At 45.4% G+C, this 20698-nt stretch overlaps 1 protein-coding gene and 2 pseudogenes across 3 annotated transcripts; 1 reads left to right on the forward strand and 2 right to left on the reverse strand.

Moving 5' to 3' along the window:
- The first annotated feature begins 334 nt into the window (after positions 1–334).
- LOC100842457 lies at positions 335–10225 on the forward strand (annotated as a pseudogene).
- A 948-nt stretch (positions 10226–11173) lies between these two features.
- LOC100842765 lies at positions 11174–14199 on the reverse strand. 3 transcript variants are annotated; one of them, XM_024460520.1, is made up of 3 exons: positions 13554–14199; positions 13059–13208; positions 11174–11885 (listed from the first exon to the last, which is right to left on the reverse strand). In XM_024460520.1, exons 1-2 carry the CDS (start codon positions 14068–14070, stop codon positions 13129–13131), a joined length of 597 nt encoding a protein of 198 aa, XP_024316288.1. In that variant the 5' UTR covers positions 14071–14199; the 3' UTR covers positions 11174–11885; positions 13059–13128. The 3 variants fall into 3 exon arrangements, with proteins under 3 accessions (XP_024316288.1, XP_024316287.1, XP_010234972.1); XM_024460519.1 differs by having other exon boundaries at positions 13059–13275; XM_010236670.2 differs by having other exon boundaries at positions 13059–13275; positions 13554–14184.
- Positions 14200–14568: 369 nt separating this feature from the next.
- On the reverse strand, positions 14569–17582 carry LOC112271680 (annotated as a pseudogene).
- Positions 17583–20698: the final 3116 nt, after the last annotated feature.

The following is a 20698-nucleotide window of genomic DNA, read 5'->3' on the forward strand; positions in this document are numbered from 1 at the left end:
TCACCGGCGGTGACCTAGGGTACCACCTTGCAGCCTGGTCATGGGCCTCTCCAACCACTGCTGACCATTGCGTCGGGGCAAGTGGAGCACAACCATGTCTCCAACCGCTTCCCTGCCCGTTCCGTACACAATGGTCTCCCCGTGCTCTTGGAGAATGCTACAGGACCCCAAAGAAGTTTCTTACTGCTATTGAATTTGTTTGTAAGTTCCTGGTTTTGCAGATTGGTTTTATTTGTTAAAGATCTTATGTTGTCTCTACAAACTGAATCTTCTCCATGTAGCATCACGATCTAATAGTACAAAAATAACAAAAAGCATCCATGAATTAGTGAAGATGGGGAAGCCTGAGAAAAGAAATGATAGTGGACACAAGCAGTTCAGGGTGTGACGAGACAATATTAAACTTTGAAGGTACTCGAAATATCTGATCTGGAACCTTTCTTCTTGCTTGGCTGTCCAGTTCTGCATTGCATGATACTTCTTATGTTATAATCAGATTTGCCGCAAAGCTAGCAGAGGAAGGTAAGTTTCTAATCTAATAGGTATGTTTCCATCTATCACAGCCTTGACCACAGGATGGAATGCATTTGTCAATCAGAACCTTTTTTCTTTTTCAGAACCTTGTGTTTGAGGATGCAGCACTGTACCTTCAGTACTGATTTATAGCTCATGATGCCATTCACTGGAACTTACGCTAGCTTTCATTTTGGTCATGATTTTTCATTCTCCTCCATAGGTGAAATTGAAGATTCTGCTAAAAATTGTATCCCCTTTTCTTTCACTTCAAAACCATGTCTGAAGTCATAGCAGTCTGTGATGTTTTCATGAAAGTATTTTTCACATCTACTACAATCCCAGGTAATACAATATTTCCCAGATTGTTTTCACAGCAGTTTCAAATACTTGTGTCATTGGAGTCTGCCAACATTGTAGCGCTGTTGTCAATTGACACCAGCAACTATATGCAAACGTTAATGTATTAGTGAAGACATTTATTTTATTTGTAAAAATTGACACTGACGCAATATAGATGACACCACACACCAGTGATTCACTCAGCTTACTTTGACCCTGCCCAGAACTGTACGCATATCCTCTCAACCATAATAAGGGTGCACTGATACACTGGATCGTGTCCTCCTAGAACAAGTTTCAAAGTTATGTACAAGACCATGTTGGTATCTTAAATGGTAGCCAGATCTTTGTATTTTTTTTCTTCTTAATAGCAAGTCTAGAGCAGTGGGTCATATATATGTAAAAATCATGCTTTCACTTTTTCAGAAACATTATGACTGTCAATCCAATGCTGGTTGTCAATTTTGGATCAACTACAACTATGTGATGATAAATAGATGTTGTATCTATGTGGTGACGTTTTGCGATTGTCTTTCACAATTTTTAAGGAAGTGTTTTGACATTGAGAGTACTGGAAGTACCTTATGAGCTCACAAGCTACTGTCTCCATGCCGTGCCTTACGACTACCACATTGATCATACAATGAATATGTAGGTACTAGGAAACCATGCTTGCAAACATAAGAATAAAAGATCATGGCATTAATCCATTTCCTAATTTGCACGTTTTAGGTACTGTTATCATTGACTAATAAATTAACTAAATGCACTGAATAAATAATCTCCGATCTATAACATTAATCCATTTCCTAATAGATACTGTTATCATTGACTAATAATTAACTACTAAGTGTATACTGAATAAAGAGTAAAAGATCACGGCATTAATCCATTTCCTAATAGTTTTCCCTCTCTCTCTCTGGCCACCGTATTGCAAGTAAATGTTTCAAACCATGTTCCTGCTGACTATGCTATATATTTATTTTTGTTAATTTAGTTTTTTCCATGGTTAATCTTTTTTTCACCGGAGATACAATATCTGAAGTTAGGGACATGGTAGAGCATGCAATATATATTAGTTTGCCTTGCAGTTAGGTCTGTGCATGGTTCAAGTTACTGACGAGCAAGGAGAGAAAGATGAAAACTGTAGGGGGCTCATGTGCAACATCTGGTGGTGCAGCACTAGCGGCAGATGGTCTTTGTTTTGTAGCCAAGCTCACATGGCAAATATCATGAGCTTATGGCCTGACAATGACATTTCAGTTCGTATAACAATGAGCTTTGTAAGAGACAAGAATTATCTTGCTTGCTTTGAATTACTGTACTCCTTCAGACCTTCCTAAATAACCGAAGTATTGCAATTATCTAGATGTTTTCATAGTCTGGATGCTTTATTCCCTTTCTAATTGTGTTTATACATTAGTAAAAAGCGAGTGATGTACCAATGATGAGATCGACACCTTTTTATTTTGAAAATCAACGTTCATTATTAGTGTGTGAAGAAATTATTCAGTTTCACAGTAATGTGATGAATGATATATGGACGAAAAACTACATTCTTAGTATAATTATGTATAGCTATTTGGTTGTCTAAAGTTAAGTGGACTTGGAATTTTTGGTTTATTGGTTGAGAAATCTGGCCGTCTGTTCATGGGTTTTCGTCCTACAGAACAACTGACCACAGAGAAAAATTGATGCCTAAAAGTTGAGGTACTAAACAACTAAAAGAAACATACTCAAAACAAGTTTTCATTTGTGCAAATATAACAACGATGTCTGATGTCTCCGTAGATTACCAAAAATGGATGCGGCATCCTTGGATATTTATCGTCTTCCTGTCATTGTATTGTCGCAGCTGATGGGCGCGCCGTCACGATCTGGTTAGCACACAAAACAAAAACTGCATGCACGCAGCAGCAACCCTGGAACAGGTCGATCGATCCCGCGGCCAACGTGAGCAAGCCAAGCAGCAGCAGCAGGTAGCGCTGGAGCAGGTCCCACGGGTGACGGGCCGCGGCCAAGCAAATGCGCCAGCAAGCCACACAGCAGCAGCGCTGAAGCACGTCACGCGGCCGCGCGAACGTGCCGCGCGGCATTTTTCCTGAAAAATCGTTGGTTGGCAATTATTTGGTATGGTTAGTGTTGGCTCACAACCAAATTCACCCCGTAAAGAATTCTTCCTTCTCTCCCGCGCCCTGACTCTAAATTTTTGTCGCCGGAACTCCCTGCCTGAGCTATTCTGCTCGAGTTTCACGAGTCTGGATGCCTAGCCGCCGTCGTCGGCAGTCGCACAGGGCAATTTTGCTACAACCTCCATGAGAAGATGTGAATGGCTGAAAAGTACTCATCCAGATCTACAGCTTCGCACAGCCGTCAGGTTAATTGTGACTTTACTGTAAATCTCGTTATCTCTGTTTTTTTTTGGCAAATTTACGCCCTAAAACTGTTAAAAACTGCAAACGACATTTCTTCAATTCTATGATTTTGATGCTTATTCCTGGCTCCATCCCTGGCAAAAATGGTACTACGGGACGCAGTGAGCAGAATACGTGCCTCAACTATCATATAATAGCATATGGATGGTAACATTGCATCGATCAGTCAGCTAAGTTCAGGAACCAGAGTACCAGACTGTAGGCTTCACTCCAATATACAGATCTGTAATCTAGTTTCCATTCTCATGGGCCAAATTGGCACCAACATGGCGTATTTGGTAAGAGTGAATATGAATTTCATGCAGGAACGGATACAAATCAAGACAAAAGATAATCATAAAACACAAGCCACAACCAGAGATTGAAAAACAGTATGTAAACCACATGTCCAATTACCACCTTAGCATCAACAAAATTGGTAGCGCTTCTCAATTCTCACTACAAGAGACCCAGGAATTGAAAAATCCACAGTACTGAGCAGTAAGATGTGAGTATTTCTTCCCAATGAGTACACATGACGTGGTGTACGATGCATGCTCATTCTGTGCAATGTGAGTAACATGGATAGCTCTACATCTACCCAAAATTAGAAAGCGAAGTCGATCCTACCTCTGCTTACAAGGTAAACTTGTCTTAGTCAGGTCTCATTCCTGAAACCCAAAGATAATTCTTGAAACTTGACAGTCAAGCATGCTCACCTCTAATGGTTAATATAGCTGAGATGATAAGTACTATTTGAACCGCACATACGAGGCAGTAGAGAACACAAAACTTGCAGGTAAGCTTCGTACTAATCTTCCTCAGGATCTGCAGGTGGATCAGCAGGCAGATTGGGCAAGTCTTCATCAAAATTATCCTCAAAATTGTCTGGGTACGGCATTGGTTGATCAATCAAGACATCCTTTGGCTGGTGAATGAGAGACACTCTAGCAAGTGCTTGATCGAAAGAGAATATTCTGCAACCATAATTGAGCCGTTGAAGTAATCTCTGACTATGTTCATGTTGCTCCCCCATCTCCCTGCAAGAAAGAAGGTACTCAGATATCCTAGCCCAGGCATGGATGTCTTCCATTAGCAAACCAAGTGGTGCTGCATGGAAGTTGCTTTGACTCATTCTGAATAACATGTCTTGAGTGACAGACGTGAGCCTGGTTGCTTCAGAAAAGAGAACACCGCAGCGAAGAAGAGCTGCAACTTGAGCGTGTTCATCCTTGGTCGGATCAATGAGGTTTGCATAAATGTTAATCAAAGTGGCTGGGCCGCCGCCGATGGTTGTTCTTCCGTTATGGCCAGAGTCAGCTTTCAACACTTCACTCTCAGTGATGAAGCTTGGCATGCCCTCTTCGGCAAACTGGATCCAACGACCCACGGTGCCATTAACGGATCTACGGAATGCGATCAGATAAAGATCAGTGTCCCTTATCAGCAAGTCTACGTAATCACCAGGATGTTCCTCAGAGATGAGACGGACAATATGATGACTTGCCCCTGTATGTGGGTTCTTCCTTGGTGTGATGGGTGTCTCATGAAAAATAGCAGGTGAAATTCTACGTTCTCGCTGCTTTTTCCTTGACATCACACGGCCATAATCTGCCGGATCACATATATCAAGCTCAATAACAGGAATATCCTGCAATTCCGTAAATGGTTCTGTTAAACTATATCGAATGCCAGTGAATACCACAGTAAATCATACCACACAAGTGTCAAGTCAAACCGGTGTAAAAGATGCTTAAGATCAGAATCAATAATTACCTCTAGACTGTACTGGAGCGGAGCATGCGGAAGCATTCTGGCTGACTGAAAACAATGAAAAGAAAATCGGTTCATAACGAGCAAATATTAATTTATATTGTGTTATCCATAACTGAACAGAATCGTATAAGCTCTTTATAATGATTCTTTTGAGCTTTGGAGCTTTCTGCCATGTATATCTACAATTCTACAGTATTGGCAAACATTAGCACTAACAATAATGTGATGCCTGAGTACTCCACCATAGCTTGAAACAAAACTCCATTGGCAAACATTAGTACTAAAAACACCAACCAAAGCAGCGGATACATGACAGCCACTTGCAATGAACAGTAACATGCAGATACAAATGGAAATACACTGTGGGCAAGTGGCCAAGCCCCAATCTTGTACCAATTGGCTAATGCACATGCATACATGATTGCAAAAAAATTAAAAAAATGCACCTGCATACGGTAAAAATAGAATGTGCAACATCTATGATACACAAAGTAAAGAGCACGGCATGTACTGGCCCCTTCATTGAGAGAAGACATAGGCATTTCCAACCTTATTTCACCCCCAACTTGCAAACTGCCTGGAATTAAATACTATGATAGCAATATTTATATTATAATCCCCCTGCAATAAAAGAAATAGTAGAAACAAATTGATTGTATCTTGCGGCTTATGGAGATACAAACCATACATTAGAAGCACCATTTGATTAACTTTAACTATTTTAAATAATAGCGCTACCGGCACTAGGACTAAGGCATTAATTCCTGTGTCATTCTACAGAAGTTAAGAACTAAAATAACTCATCCGGTCCGAACAAAACCCGTCCAACTCGGAGGAACGCCACGCTGTGGGGAATCGGGAACGTCTCTCAGCAAAAACCCGTTCAAATCCCAGGACTACACCGCAATGCCGCAGGGAACCGGAAACACCTCCCAGAAATCTGCTAAAACCGCACGAACTCTTCAAAACGCGACGAAATTGCGAACGCCGCAAGTACCGAACAAAGCAATATAGCACCGGAAGGTAGATGTTAAGTAAGAGAGCGATCGAGAGAGTCAGAGAGGTGGAGTCGATCACCTTGACGGCATCCGAGAGGAGGAGGAGGAGGAGGCGGAGAAACCCTAGCCGCGTCGCCAAAAGTCGCAGCAGAGGAGTGAAGAATCGCGGAGAGCAGCAGAGAGAGGCACGTGCACAAGTACACAGAGAGAGCGAAGAGAGAGACAGAGACAAAGTGAGGAGAGAGAGTTTCGTAGTTCGAACCGGAGAGACGGGGCCGAAATTAATCTCTGTTTGATCGAATTGGAGAGGTCCGGCCCGTTTACCCTATGGGCTTCATATGCCTCCGGTAAGCACACAATGACGGATTGACAAGGTTCCCCCTATTCCTCTCTCTAAAAAAAAGAGACAGGGTTCCCCCTATTAAAAAAAGATTGCTCTTCGCTCAAGAAAAAAGATTGCTCTAAAAAAATTAAAAAAAATATTGGATGGAGTAGGGAGCGAACATTCGCTTCCTATCTTTTAGCGCGACGGGCAAAGTTGCCAACTGCGCGAAACTAAAGCTGCCACTCTCATGGACTAAAATTGCCATCCTGAAAGATCGAGTACGTCACAGAGGGGGTCTGAATGTGACCAGTTTTTAGATTTTTCAAATTTTGAAGACTGAAGACTGAGGACAGTCACAGAACTTCAATTACAGAGAATAAGTACTTAGCAAATTTTAGAGTTGCAGCGGAATGAAGAATGCAAAACTAAGAATACAGCAGCAGCAACAGAAGTAAGAAAAACAACATATGCACTTCAAAAGATATAAGGAATCAAGAGTGAGGAACGATATCACTAGAACACGAAGACACGGTTGTTTGTTTCCCGAAGTTTAGATTGTTAGCACAATCCTACGTTTCCGTTGAGGCGGCTGAGTCACACAAGACTCGCGAACACACAAGTCCAACCAATCCTCCTGAGTTAAGACCAAAGTCTCGTCCGGTTACTCGTGGTAGATCTTGGGGTGATCTTCGGACCTTCACAGACTTGTTGATGGCGAATCATAAGGTTCGATTGCTCTTCAACACTGACTCCTAACTGTCTACGTGATGCCAATCCCCAAGAGTAATAAGCTTCAAGTGCTCGGCTAGAGAGGGTATCCCATTCTTCACGCTCAGGTCAGCTCTAAGGGTTTTCTTCAGGTGTTCTTCAAAACAATTTCAGTTTGGATCTGCTGCTGCTTGAATATGCTTTTAGCTGGTGGTACACAATTTGATGATATCGCAGCGTCACATTTCCGCATAGTAGCAGGTCAGCTTCTGGAGATGCTCAGCCGATTGATGTTGTAACAATTCTTGGGCTTGTTGTTTCCCAAAGATTAAGTTGAGTACTTGAAGTTGATGAAACTCCTCTTTTACAAGTAACTCGATACTATATCAGGGGGTTTATTTAGTATCAGCAACAAAGCTGTGTTCATTTTACTATTCTCAGGATCAACTATATTCACCCAGATCGTGCTAGTACAGAAACATGATCAATGATTGCAACATTGATCATTGATCATGTTTGTTGCAACTATTTATGTTTCTATGTTCTTTGAAAGAGCATGCATTGCAGATGTGGCATCCAAATCAGCGTAGGTTGAAAACATATCATGTATGTCCCTGCGATGGTTTTTTCTTGACAAACCTGGCGATACAACATCTCCCGGAGAACAAGATGAAAAGGTTCACTCTTGATCCTCTAACTTCCAACTAAGTTCAATTTTCATCCTAAATGTCTTCGTTTGGTGCAAAACAAACCAACTGTGTAGATCGGTCACCCATCCGTTTTAGGGCTCATTTATTTTGAAGGATTCTTAAAGGATATTTATAGGATTCCAATTCTTAACTTCTTTTCCTACCACATGTAATATTCGTTTCATAGGAATAATGATGCTATATACATAAGGATAATGTCCAAATTGACATAATTTCTAAAGATTTTAAACAAGTAAAGACCTCGTTGAAAAATCCAAAGTATTGTAATGTGCATGACATTACACAATCATTTATTTTTCTTATTCTCTTGATTTCAACATGCTGCGAATCAAATAGGAGTAAGTTCTGCACTCACGTCCACACCGAATCCAAAGATTTCGCTTTTCAAACTCGCGTTACGGCCGTAGGGCTGGAGGACGCTTTCGGCGCCTCCGTCTCCGGCGGGACCATGCCGGAGGGCCACCCCACCCCGCACCCCGTCCTCTTCCGCGCCCACGCCCGCTCCGCTGCCGCCCTTCGCGTCGTCGCCACCGACTGCCACTCCCTCGCCTGGGACCGTTCCCTCTCCGTCGCAGACCTCGAAGACCTCGTAAGCTCCCCCCTCATCCCTCCTCCTCGTCCACCTCGCCTGCCTCCGATTCGTGCTAACGCGTTGCTTCTTCACCTGTGCATTTCCTGCGGGTGCTGCCGCACACGCGTGTTCGAAGAGAGGTGATGTTGGAATCGGCGGCTCATGGTCCGACTTCCTGGATTACCTGAAGTCCTCCTTATCCTCTGGATAAGTGAAGCTGCTCTTCGCTGCTGACCAACTCCACAATTCACCCGGCATGCCCCACCTGTCTACTTCAATTTCCCCAAATCTTCATCTTACCCGTGGTAAACAACTGCAGGATAGATAATGTGATCTTCGCTTTGTTCAGGTGCTGATGGTGCAAAGATTGTGGCTAGGAAGTCAAAGGGCCTGCCTCGCATCACCATTGCTCTCAATAGAGTTACTGGAGCTGCAGTGAGTGATGTCGTAGCAGAGTTCTCGCTAGCGCTTTATGCCTCTTAAAGGACTTCGCAGGAGCATGCATCCAGAGGTTGTTGCTGCTTATTGGTTTTATGGTTAATTGACTATTCAGTGCCTATTTTCTGCTGCTGAAAGAAGACAAAGTTTATCTGAACTTCTTCACAGATGTGTTCCGTTTCCTTCTGCAGATCAACAACGTATATCACAGCTGATGGGAAGTCTGTCGTCTGAAAGAGTAGGTTGTCTCCTAACCAGCATTTCTTAACGAGTCTCGTGTTGCTACTTGATGAATACACAGTATAAATTATATATGAAGCCAATCACCTGAATCTACATATATTCCTGTGAAAATGTCCAACCATTTTTAGCAGTCCCGAATTTGATGGTAGTGATGGATGGGCGTTCAATGCGAATGATGGTCCAAACCCATATGGAAATTAGTGCATTGGTCCAAATTCTGACAACGGACTGATCTTCTTTGTCAATGGAGTTGGTTGTGGGTTGTCTTCTTCCACAGGTGGTGTCACGACATGTTATGTTACTTTAAAGTACAAATAGGATGTCACAGCTTTTGGCAGAAGTAACCCATTCTTTTTCTCTAAGACCTTTAAGTTACGAAATCTCCAATATCATTGAGGTTCATTGTGTTCTGTTGCATTTTACCGTGAACTATGAACATGCTTCGTTGTAATGTCAAAGCAATTTCTGTGTAGTTTTATGTTGTTCAATAGTTGGGTATTCAGATTACCATGAAGTAATACTGTTTCATTTTCACAGGAAAAGAATGAAATAATGCAAAAACAACTTGAAGCTCCTTCTTTCCTAGATAGAAAAAAGGCAACAAAGCCAAAGCTGGTGGCTGATCAGACTCCAACCGTGTGTGTTGTGAGTGTGGTCCCTGATCAAATTATTGCTCCTGTGCAGCAGCGAACACCAGGCGACCATGCTCCTCCATGCAGAATTGCAAGGAAAACGAACATAATACCTTCTCAGCTAATGAAATTGCAACTCTGCCGTAGCTTCACCTAGTAAACCCCCTCCAGTTAAAGCCACGAAGCGGGTAGCTCCCACATCCCGGAGGTTGTGCAAAGATCCTTCAAGCACTACTTTGATGTGAATATAGTTTTATATATCTGGTAGTAGACTGACTATAGCATTTGCTATTCTTTCTGTAGGGCAAGGACGCGTGGAGCTTTGCTGCAAGATAATGAGGATGAGGATGACAGAAATTAGAGATTTTTTACGTTGATTAAATTTTGCCAGATCATTACAAAATGTGACTTTGTGGTTAGGTAGTTTTGTCGCAGTTGTTTGACTTGTGTCAAACTTGTGGAATGGAACTATTTGCCGCTCATGGCGAGTTTCAGGACAGTAGAAACCAAGTTCATATATGGAATTATCATTATTTGGTATCCCTTTTCTATTTACCTTATGGTTGTTTCCGATGTTTTCTGCTTGTTTACCTGTTCAATATTAGTTTAGCGTTATTTTCATTAGTATGCATCTAGCTGACTCAGTCACCAGCATTTTGCTGATCAAGTAGTTATATTGCAGACAGAAATTTTATTAGACACTGGGAATCTTATTTTTTTGTCTTAGTTGGCTTTTGGGTTACCCTATTTACCACTTAAATTCATTTCAGAGTATATGAATATTCCTAGACATAAGTGCTGGTTCAGAGAGAGGGCTAATGGTTTTGGTTATGGTGCCAAGTCATATACAGGATATAATTCATGGGAAGCAGGCGTACTAAATCTGAACAAGTTTGTGACTCAATGTAGATACTGTTCTCCGTGTTACCTTGTGGCATTAACCAGATCGCCATTCTTTTTATTTTTGAGATGTTGGCAACTAGAAATGGCTTTGAACAGAACGTATCATCTGACTGCAGACAAAAAAGGATGTACAGAAACATCTCTCCTTATGAAAGATATTTACCCTCCAGTTACCTACAAGGAATCGACGATCATCCTGACTGGTAGTTCTGCTATCCTAGTTCCAGTCCAGGGCATCTTCCCCATCGTAGGTTTCAGAAATGGGAGCTTCAAAGGCGAAGTGCTGCTCCGGGAAAGAGGTAGGAACCATGTGTATTACTGTAATAATCTGATACTCTATTATGATGATAATATTTCCGAGATATTATGCCAGATGTACATTTTTCTCTTCTTTGTGACATTCTGGCCGGATCATCTTTTGGGTCGTGTTCTTGGTTAATGAAAAAGTGAAATCTCTTGCCTCCGTTCAGCAAAAGGAACTTTGCAAAAAACGATTTCAAGCACAAAGCCTTTGATCATAGAGTTGAGCAAGAGAGCAAAAATTCATCAGTTAGCACAAATTAATCAAGACCACTTAAAACAAATTTAACCTCGACGATAGTTCAAACAAATTAACTATGTAAATTAAACATTTCAAGTAACAGTCACAATCCACGAGGTCCGGATATATCACATAAACATCAGACACTCCTGCTAATCAGTGCTGAAGAAAATCCTCGCTTGGAAAACTATGAGCAAAGAGCGACCATGCAACAGTGACTTCTATCATACAGAAGCCAAGATCAAGCTCACCCCAGCTCCTACCAGAATCTTTAGGCTTGAAAGACTTTTCTATCACAACCCGATGACCACCTTCCCATGCCTCTGCAGAAACCATCAGCTCCTCGCAACTTCCAACAGAAAGAACACGGCGTGAAAACTCGATCATGCCATTATCAGTAACATGCACCTTCTCATTTCTAGAATCAAGAAGCAGGACTAACTCTTGATCCATGCTAGCACTATAGGCAGTAAACCGGCCTTGGAACCCATCTGGCAAAGACCCACGGACGATCCGCATGGCAATTGTTGCCTCGATAGAGGATAGGACAACGCCAAATGTCACCTCCAGCATATTGTGCTTGCTTGTGTAGTCTACCCTGATCACAACAGAATTTAAGGCCCCGGGGTTGTAGTAGCGTGTGGCTACAAGGCATAGATCTTGGTCCTCGGATTCGGTACTGCCTTTCACTTTCAGCTCGGCATCAAAGTAAACAGGCCCAGATCCACACACAGGAGCACAGGTAGGACCTGTCAGTACTAAATATGGATCCTGCATACGTACAACCCCATTGATGAAGATATGATTATAATTGATTTTTCTTCAAGAAAAAAGGAGAGTATTTCCAGTGATATGCAATTATTTCATCAAACAGCACTAATTGTAGTAATAAGTTAAAACTACCCAGAGTGGATGCCATCTTATTCAACATTTTTTTAATAAATAGGAAGTGAAATGAAGGAAGATGTACGCATTGAGAAGCACTACCAAAACAGAACATTACAAAGCTACATATCGAATGCAAAGTAAAACATAAATGATGTGAGATGCATAACTCAAATGGTGGCAGAAAATATCCTATGTACAATTTTTTTCTGAATATCCATCATGGTTGTGATATTCATGTACTCAAAACACATTAAAGATCATACTTAAAGCATTAGTTAGCCAAAACGAGTGAGGAACACAATTGGCTCAAGAACCAGCCTATGAACTTGAGGGAGCACATGCAAAGGGCTTCAAAGACTAAAGGGCAAAATTAGTCAGGGAAAAGTGTAGGCTCTCTGTAGTATGCTTCCTATACCTGACATCATACATCCACGAATCCATCGATAAGACAAAAAAGAAGGCCCATACACAGATTATGGGAGCACCAACTTCAGCGAGGAAAGAAAATCAAGGTTAACTGGCATGCGTAAATATACACGAACATGATCTCCACGTTAGTAACTTGTATATGCCACAAACTTCCAGAATGTAGGAAAGTTATTAAAATTATCTTTTGATCTGTACGTGACATGTAGTTTGGCATTGAACTCTGCTTAATCATATGCTTTTGATCTATGTTTCTTGCTTGTTTCTGTATAAACTGAGTTGTCTAAATTATTCTAACAAAACCTACACATAACAATTTTATACTTGGGAACCATGGTATTTGAAAAAAGCAATGGATTTAAGTCATCATGCATACGGGATACCTCAGTCTTTTGACATTTCATTAAATAGGTTAACCAATGTGAAGAAACTGCGCAACGTCAACATAATGCCTCTATGGTAACAACAAATATGCTAAGTACGTGCATGACACTTTAATACTCCCTCCGTCCTGAAATAAGTGACGTGTTCGAGCATTATTTTTGCATCAGATACATAGCACAAGTATTTTTGCATTAGATGCATAGCACAACAAGAAAGAAAGAAATAGTGAAAAATAAAAATACATACCTGTTCAATGAGGGTTTGACAATTATCCCTTGTGCAGTTGAAGATAATATTGCGATTGTGATCCAGGTCGTCACGCACGGCAATCATACCAAACACATCGAGTGGCCACTTTAAAGCACCAGTTGTTCTGGCAACCTTGACAGAAAAAATCTGTAATTTCGACGGAATGTTTCATCAGGCAGCGGCCTGTCCGTGTAATACATTGCGCTGATATGGGCTGCAGTTAATTAAAGTAAATTCAGTTCGGCGAATGACCCACAATACTGATGATAAATGATAAATTACAAATGGATCAACAGAATCGTCTTCCTCTACTACTGTCAAATTCTAATCCTACAAATCCAGCTAGCTAGATTAATAGTGAATTGAACAATACTCCTATATAGTACGAATAACTTTCAACATGCATGAAAGAACTAAGAAAGGAATTATAGCTTCTTCTTTTTTTGAGCGGAAGAAAGGAATTATAGCTAGAGTGTAGAGATCGATGATTACTGGTGGTTTCGAAGGTGCCGAACTCTTTGGCCCACGCGGATTCCCATTGCTCGCGGAAGTGGCTGTACAACTTCTCCGACCAGTCCTCGTCTGGATCCTCTTTCACCGGCGGCGCCGTTTTCATCTTCTCGATCGACGCCTGTATCCTCTCAGCCATCTTCTCGCTGTACTCGTTCATAGTCCTCGTCAGAAACGCCCGCTGCTCCTGCAACAGCGCCGCCCGCTGCTCCTTCGTCAGCGCTTCGAGCACGATCGGTTCCACGCCGGGGTTCTCCTCATTCAGTCTCCTCACAGCTCCCATCAACATGGAATCCTCTAAAATATTATCCGACTTCCTCATCCTTTCCTTCAGCCACGCCGATTCCGTCATCTTTGCCTTTATGTTCGCCCTCGCCGTTCTCCCCCTCTCCGCCCCCTCCGTCTCCATCCAAGAAGAGGGTTCTCTCTTTCTCCCCGCTTCCGTATCGATCTCACCTGTGGGTTCCCTCTTCATCCCTGCCTCCATCTCCGTCGCCATCTCGAAGGGGTCCTCGCCGCCGTCACCACTCTGCTAACGAAAGCAAACCCTAGATTTATCTAACCTCTGTTTGAGTGCGCTGGTGGCCGGTGGGCCGGTGGGTTGGATTGGCTAGGACCCCCAACAGAATATTAACACGGGACACGGAGTTTTTTCGGGATGGTAAAGGAAAAAAAGCAAGCAAAAAAAACCTAGTTGAGCTGCAACAAAGAACTACGGCACCTTTTTGTATTGTCAAAAAAAACTACATCTTTTTGGTATACTAGTAAAGTGGCCGTGCGTTGCCACGGCCTCTCAAGCAACAGACCGGTCGGGAGCAAGCAGCAGACCAGTCGGTGGAAGGTTGCTATAACTTGAAAGTGTACCGTTACAATGAACTAGCTTGTATTTTGCAGGATGAAATCATATCATATGATTCAGAATGGCCGGCAACAATGGAGAGTGCTTTGGAGAAGCTGTGGGGCATGAAGAACTGAACTCTCGAACGAACAAGCTGCTTCAGGACACAACCTCACTGCTGGGAAAAACTGGTGAATGTGCAAGGTGTGGTTGACAGTCTATTAGAAGAGAAGGTGAAGCTGGATGCTGACTATCCGAAACTTGAAGCTGAGAAGGAGAAAGCAGTTCAAAAATTTCAGCAGAATAGACAGCGGATGTGGATGGCAGCGAGCTACAATGTGATATTAGTTGCCGTTTTGGCATATGTCATTTCACACAATATTATCCTAATATCCTCTAGGTTATCATGATGTAACAGGATGATGCTAATGCATGGAGTCATGTAGCTTATCGTTGCAGTGTGTTACTTTACATGAATTCATGAAGTTATGTCTATGAAAGACCTGTACTGGATTTTATCTTTTCTTAACATTTATTTAATTAATATATTCAACTACGCATTAGTTGTAACAGAATTTGACAATCCCGTTGTTTAAGTGTAAATCTGACCGGCAGGTCCTAGAAGTCAACGTCCGGCAGAACTGTTTGGTTTGAGTCCACAAATGACTTGACAAAATTTTGTTGCAAAAAATTTGGTCAAGGCTTTACTTGCTCATGAGTTAACACCTGTTTTTTCACGCGGCCGGTGGGTTCCAACCGGTCCGTGCTCGGCCTGACCCTTATGCTTTATGATTTGAGCTTTTGCGTTTTGTTCGATTAATATTTCCTCTGTCGGTCTCGACACTGTTGTTGGCTTGTTGTTGTTGATGACTCGATTTAGTTCCATGTGAGAGTAGGTAGGTAGCAAGACACTAAGACATGTACAACTGTACTTAGAAGACCACGAAGTAGTGCAATTGATGACTCGATTTGATCGGAGGACCTTTTCGAGAACGGGGATGACGGTGGAGAGCTCGACGAAGCGCTGGACGATCTTCTCCCGGAGGACGGCCGGAGCTTCCACTCCGCGATGATATGGTCCTGCGCGTATGTCGTCGACGACGTGTGCCCAGTGCTGCTGGTGCTCTTTGCCGAGGCTCTCCTCAACGTCTGTGATGGCGTCGAGCTGGGCTCGCAAGGGCATCTCCAAGGGGCAACCTCCAAATTCTCCCTATTTGTCTAAATGTGTCTATGTGTGGGTATATAAGCAAAATATACAACCCAATGAGAACCTCCGTTTGTTTAAAAGTGCTTCACACTCTCTATTTCTTTCTCAAATTTGGAGAAAGTATGAGAGACCCATTTATGTAAAACTCATCTAAATCTTGTCCACTTGTCTTTTTGGCCCACATGTTAAAGACTCATGAAGTGATAAATGGGGGTTTACTATTGGATAATTTGATAACCCCCATTTGTCTCAAATGGACAAATGGGACAAACGGACAAATGGGGAGGACAAATGAGGGCTCATCCTTGGAGATGCCCTAAGAGAAGCATCTCTAATGGGCTACCCCAAAGTTATTCCAAATGTCCTATTTATGACAAACGGACATGTTGGTCCAAAAAAAACATCCTAATGGGCAACCCCAAACAGACAAAATGTGCTTTTTGTCCGAACAGATCCCCCAAAGTTGTCCCAAATTTGGGAGAGAAATGGGGTGTCCATTTGTCCTCTGTCCGGGTCTGGCCCATGAATTTTTGCACGATCTCCTCCTCCTCCCGATTCCTTTCGTTCCCCACATCGTCGTGCTCGTGTTCTCTTGTTCCTCGACCCGAGCTCCCCATGGATGACGGGAAGCGGAGGCCGAATCCCGCCGTCCCCCGTCCCTCCCGTCGCTTCCCCGCGCCCCAGCCGCCGGCCCGTGCCCCTTCGCCCCCTTCCCCTCCACGCGCCCTAGCTGCCATGGGAGGTGATTCCAGAGCATATCCTACGTCCCTGATCTACCGGGTGCGAGGCTAGGAGCCGGATCCACCAAGCACACCTGCAGCTGCCACCGCTCCCCCTCGTCCCTACCTCCCTCTCTCTGCCACCGCCCTTTTTCTTCCCTGCCTCCCTCCCGGCCGAGCAACGGCGGGGCGGTGCGGATCCAAGCGGCGGGCGGAGCGACTCCCACACGGCAACGAGGAGACGGCCACGAGAGCTCGGTTCGCGCCGGCGACCTCGTAATGGCGGACGCCAGCATGGGGCCGCGAGCTCGTGCCTGGAGCTTCCCGTCGCAGATGGCTTCGTGGGAAGCAGAAGAGGATGGGGAGGAGTAGGAGATGGAAAGAGGAGAGAAGAAAAGGAAAATTGAAAAAAAAACATTTGGGGAGAGAGATCTAGGGGATCCCATTGGGTCACCAGGGTGGACATTAGGGGGACACATGTCCATTTGCTCCCCTAAACATACAAAAAGAGGACATTTGGGAGAGAAATTTGGGGATCCCATTGGCGATACTCTAAGGTCCGCGGGTGCGGGGTCAGCGCTGTCCACAGTCCACAGCGCCATTGCCGGCTGGCTGCGCGGAGGCGGCGCTGAAGTTTAGGCTAACGTTGGAGCCGCCACCATTGCTGCAGGGGTTCGCGGGCAGCCAAACGTCGTCCTCCATGACCGGCGCCGTCCGCCGTGGACGAGAAGTCGACACCGCCGCCGCTATGCTGCTATGGTCGTTGGTCTCGCCGGAGCTCCCGCTATTTGTCACATGGGCATCCGTGAGCAGCTCTTCAAGAACGAGGGCTGCGTGCGAGACGTCGCGGAGCGCTTGGAGCGAGGGGAAGGTCGCCTCGTCGAAGTTGCCGTTGACGACCGCGTGCAGCGGGTGCTCGTGCTTCAACATCTCCATGGGCCCATGGCCCATTCCCCATGGACCGGGCCGAACCGGTGGAAACAATCCGACCATCCTAAAAACCGAAGTTAACTTAGTACCCGACGCTGATTGGTGGGGCCCGTGGGTCATATTTACACTTAGTCAACGAAATTGCCAAATTACGGATTTTTTTTTTGTTACAAATAGGTAGAAAGGTTCTGGTTAAGTGAACGATTGTTTTGTGACACTACGAAGCTCCACGAGAATGCATTTTGGCACTTGACACTGATAAGCCAAAATTGGCTGCTATAACTCCCTTTTCTTTTTCTTTTTCTTTTTCTTTTTCTTTTCCATTTTCATTTTCATTTTTTTCTCTTCACTTTTACTTTTCCTAACTTTTGTTTTCAGTATTACTGACTTTCATTTTTCTTGGGGTTTACATTTTCTGCATTTTCTCAACTCTCACTTTTCTCGAAATTCGTCTAATATCAATTTTCTCAACTTTTAATTCCACCAGTTAACTTTTAATCTTTTTCATCAACTTCCAATTTTTTAAAGAACTTTCAGAAAAAATATAAACACACACATACACATCTCCCGACGGCAGATCCATGCCGAGTGGCGCCATCGATCTGCACCAGCCGGCGCAATGAGGAGCGGTTGGTGCGTTCTCAATGGAGTGATGGCCCGCGGCAAGATCTACGAATCCCGTGCTGTGAGGTTCGCATCGACGACTTTTCGACGGCATGTGGGGGAGCAGCGTCGACCCACTGGGGAGGAAAGGAGGTGGCGTGCGAGAAGGAGTGGAGGCCGGAAGTGGAGTGTGACGGTTGGAGAAAAAGAATAAGAAGAGCCAGAGAAATAAAAAGAGAGGAAGAGGAGATGATAAGGGAGACAGCACGTGGCTTTGTGCATACAACATGGTCACGCACTGCAAAGTAGTTTCAGCAAGTAAGTGCTACTCACTCCGTCCCATATTAAATGACTTTTTATTACATGTATCTAGATGGTTTTAGATATAGATGCATCCATATTTGGACAAATTTGAGTCACTTAAATGGGACGGAGAAAGCAGTTCTTTTGACATACACCATATAATTGAAAATTAAACACAGGGAGAAACAGGGAGTTAAAACCCATAATTCTAATATTTGATATTAACATGCATCACAATAATCCTTTATTACTAAAATCACTCTATATCTATATTGACCATAAAAACTCTTACAACTATCAATTTTGTTGGGATTGGCATTGTGTCGTAGCACGGGGTTTTGACACCGGGGATGCGCGAGCACCCCCTTTTTGATTCGGCAGTGGGCTACGGGGATCGCTCCGGTGATCGCCGGCGGGGCCAATGCGAAGCGCTACAACATGCGATGAGCACGGACACGCGTTTTACCCAGGTTCGGGCCACTCGGAGGTGCAAAACCCTACGTCCTGCTTGTGTGAGCTTGTATTGACGGAAGAACAAGTGTTTAGAAGTTGCCAGGAGGAGCCCCCGGGTGCTCTCTTTTTTGGTTAAGTGTCTTTTGCTACTTTTGGTTACTGCTAGTGTGGTACTACGAGTTGGTCAGCGAACGAGTCACGAACCAACGAAACCCCCCTTTGACCGCTGGCGGGGGTCCTCCTTTTATAGCCAAGGGGATACCACAGGTGCCACGGTGCATGGTTTACAAGTGGCGAGCAGGGAGCTCGGGCAGCTCCTCCTCGGTGTGCTGGCATACATGCAAGGATACTAGCCTTGTAGCTAGGGGTCTAAGGCCTAAAAACTACTCTTGAACAGCCACTGTTTGCCTGACTTGACAGGGAACCCCCTTCCTGTCGGTTCATTAAATGCGCCGTGCGCCTCACTCCTTGTCCTGACGAACCCTACGCGCAGGCTGCCCGCCGCGTGCCCACGTGGCGCCGTTGTCCTGCTTGCTCGATCCCGCCCTCGCGGTGGAAACCTGCGCCCGAGAACGCCCCTCCCGGCAAGTACCTTTCCGGGAGGTGCCCAGGCGGGAATTCTCCCCCGAAGCCCCGCTAGCCCTGGCCGGGCTGGTAGCTTGCCGGGCAGCTTGTACGCTGCCGCCTCGGGTGCGATCCTCCTGGGGAGCGAGTGAGGCGACCCACGCTTCGTGCAGCAGTGGTGCCCCAGGGGCCACTGGTGCGACAGTAGCCCTCGGGCGTGGGCCGGCAACGCCTGTTCCCGGGCAGACTCCTCCCTGGTCGGTTGCCGGGCTACGCCCTTAACCGGCGCGTGGGTCCTGAGTCGTCTCGGGCCCGCGGCTCCCCGCCGTCCCAAGGATCCCGCCGTTACGGACGGAGCAGTGGGTGCGAGATTTCTGCCGTATCCTCCGCCTTAAACATGGGAAGTTAAGGCCACTCTTCGCATTATCCCCTTGATTAGTAATTATTCCAGCACACGCGTAGGGTACGGATGCGACCGTTACTGAGCAGCGGGGTGCTATAATGCCCCACTGCTGTGCCGAGGGGTAAACACTTAGCCCCCCTGCCTTTCTTCTCCGTCTTCCGACTCCCTACGCCCACGAACCTTGCCAGCTTCCGCCCACGCTCCCCATGGCGCCCCCCACAACCAGGAAGGGAAAAGAAGGGAAGGCCCCAAAGAAGCCGGCGGCCAGCAAGAGCGAGGCGGCCACCAAGGCCGCCGCAAACAAAGAGCAGAAGAAGCGGGCGATGAGGGCCACGCTCGCCTTCTACCGGCCCGGCTACAACAGCGAGGCGCTGGCCAAGATCTGGCATGCCGTTGCCTCCGGGTTCAATGAGCAGGGGAGACCCTGATCTTCCCCGTCGGCGCCGACCACCAGGAAAACGACTTCCGGGTGTTCGGGCGCTTCATCCCTATAGGGTTAGTGCCGCCGTACTCCCTGTTCCTCCATGCGCTCATGGAGTCGTACCAGTTGCAGGTGGCGCAGCTCCACCCCTCCTCCCTTTATCTCCTCGCCACCTTCCAGTTCCTCTGCGAAGCGTTCGTCGGAGTAATGCCGTCGGTGGCGTTGTTCCGGCACTACTTCTACCCCCGCATCGATAACGCGAAGGCGATGTCGTCGGGGGTGGTGTTCCGCGCCCGCGACCGGCTGAAGTCCGAGTTCATCGTCCGGTCGGAAAAGAAGATCGAGAAGGAATGGCGGGGCGACTGGTTCTGGGTCCGGGTGGAAGACCCCGAGGAGTTCATCTACTCGCCCACCGAGCTGCCGCAACCCAACGACGGCTGGCGGGACCGGTACCACCGCGACGCCAATCTCCTCCCCATCGTGGAGAAGATCAAGGCCTTGCGGCTAGCGGGGCTCACCGACGGTGATGTGGCGCGCACCATCATCAGCTGGCGCGTCACACCGCTCCAACTGCGATCCCGTCCCGCGTGGATGTACACGGGGTCTGGGGACAGAACACGCCTCCATCGGGAATCTCTCCAGGTGTGGGTGAAGGGGATCTCCGGCGAGGATGTCCCCGCCACGGG

This window comes from Brachypodium distachyon, chromosome 3 (genome assembly GCF_000005505.3).
Source record: "Brachypodium distachyon strain Bd21 chromosome 3, Brachypodium_distachyon_v3.0, whole genome shotgun sequence".
Classification (NCBI taxonomy): Eukaryota; Viridiplantae; Streptophyta; class Magnoliopsida; order Poales; family Poaceae; genus Brachypodium; species Brachypodium distachyon.

Coding starts and splice junctions, on each gene's coding strand:
- LOC100842765 (XM_010236670.2), bottom strand. CDS start 13,145: ATGATTGCCGTGCGTGACGACCTGGATCACAATCGCAATATTATCTTC. Junction 11,886..13,058: donor GTCAAACCCTCATTGAACAG/GTATGTATTTTT, acceptor GTACGTATGCAG/GATCCATATTTAGTACTGAC.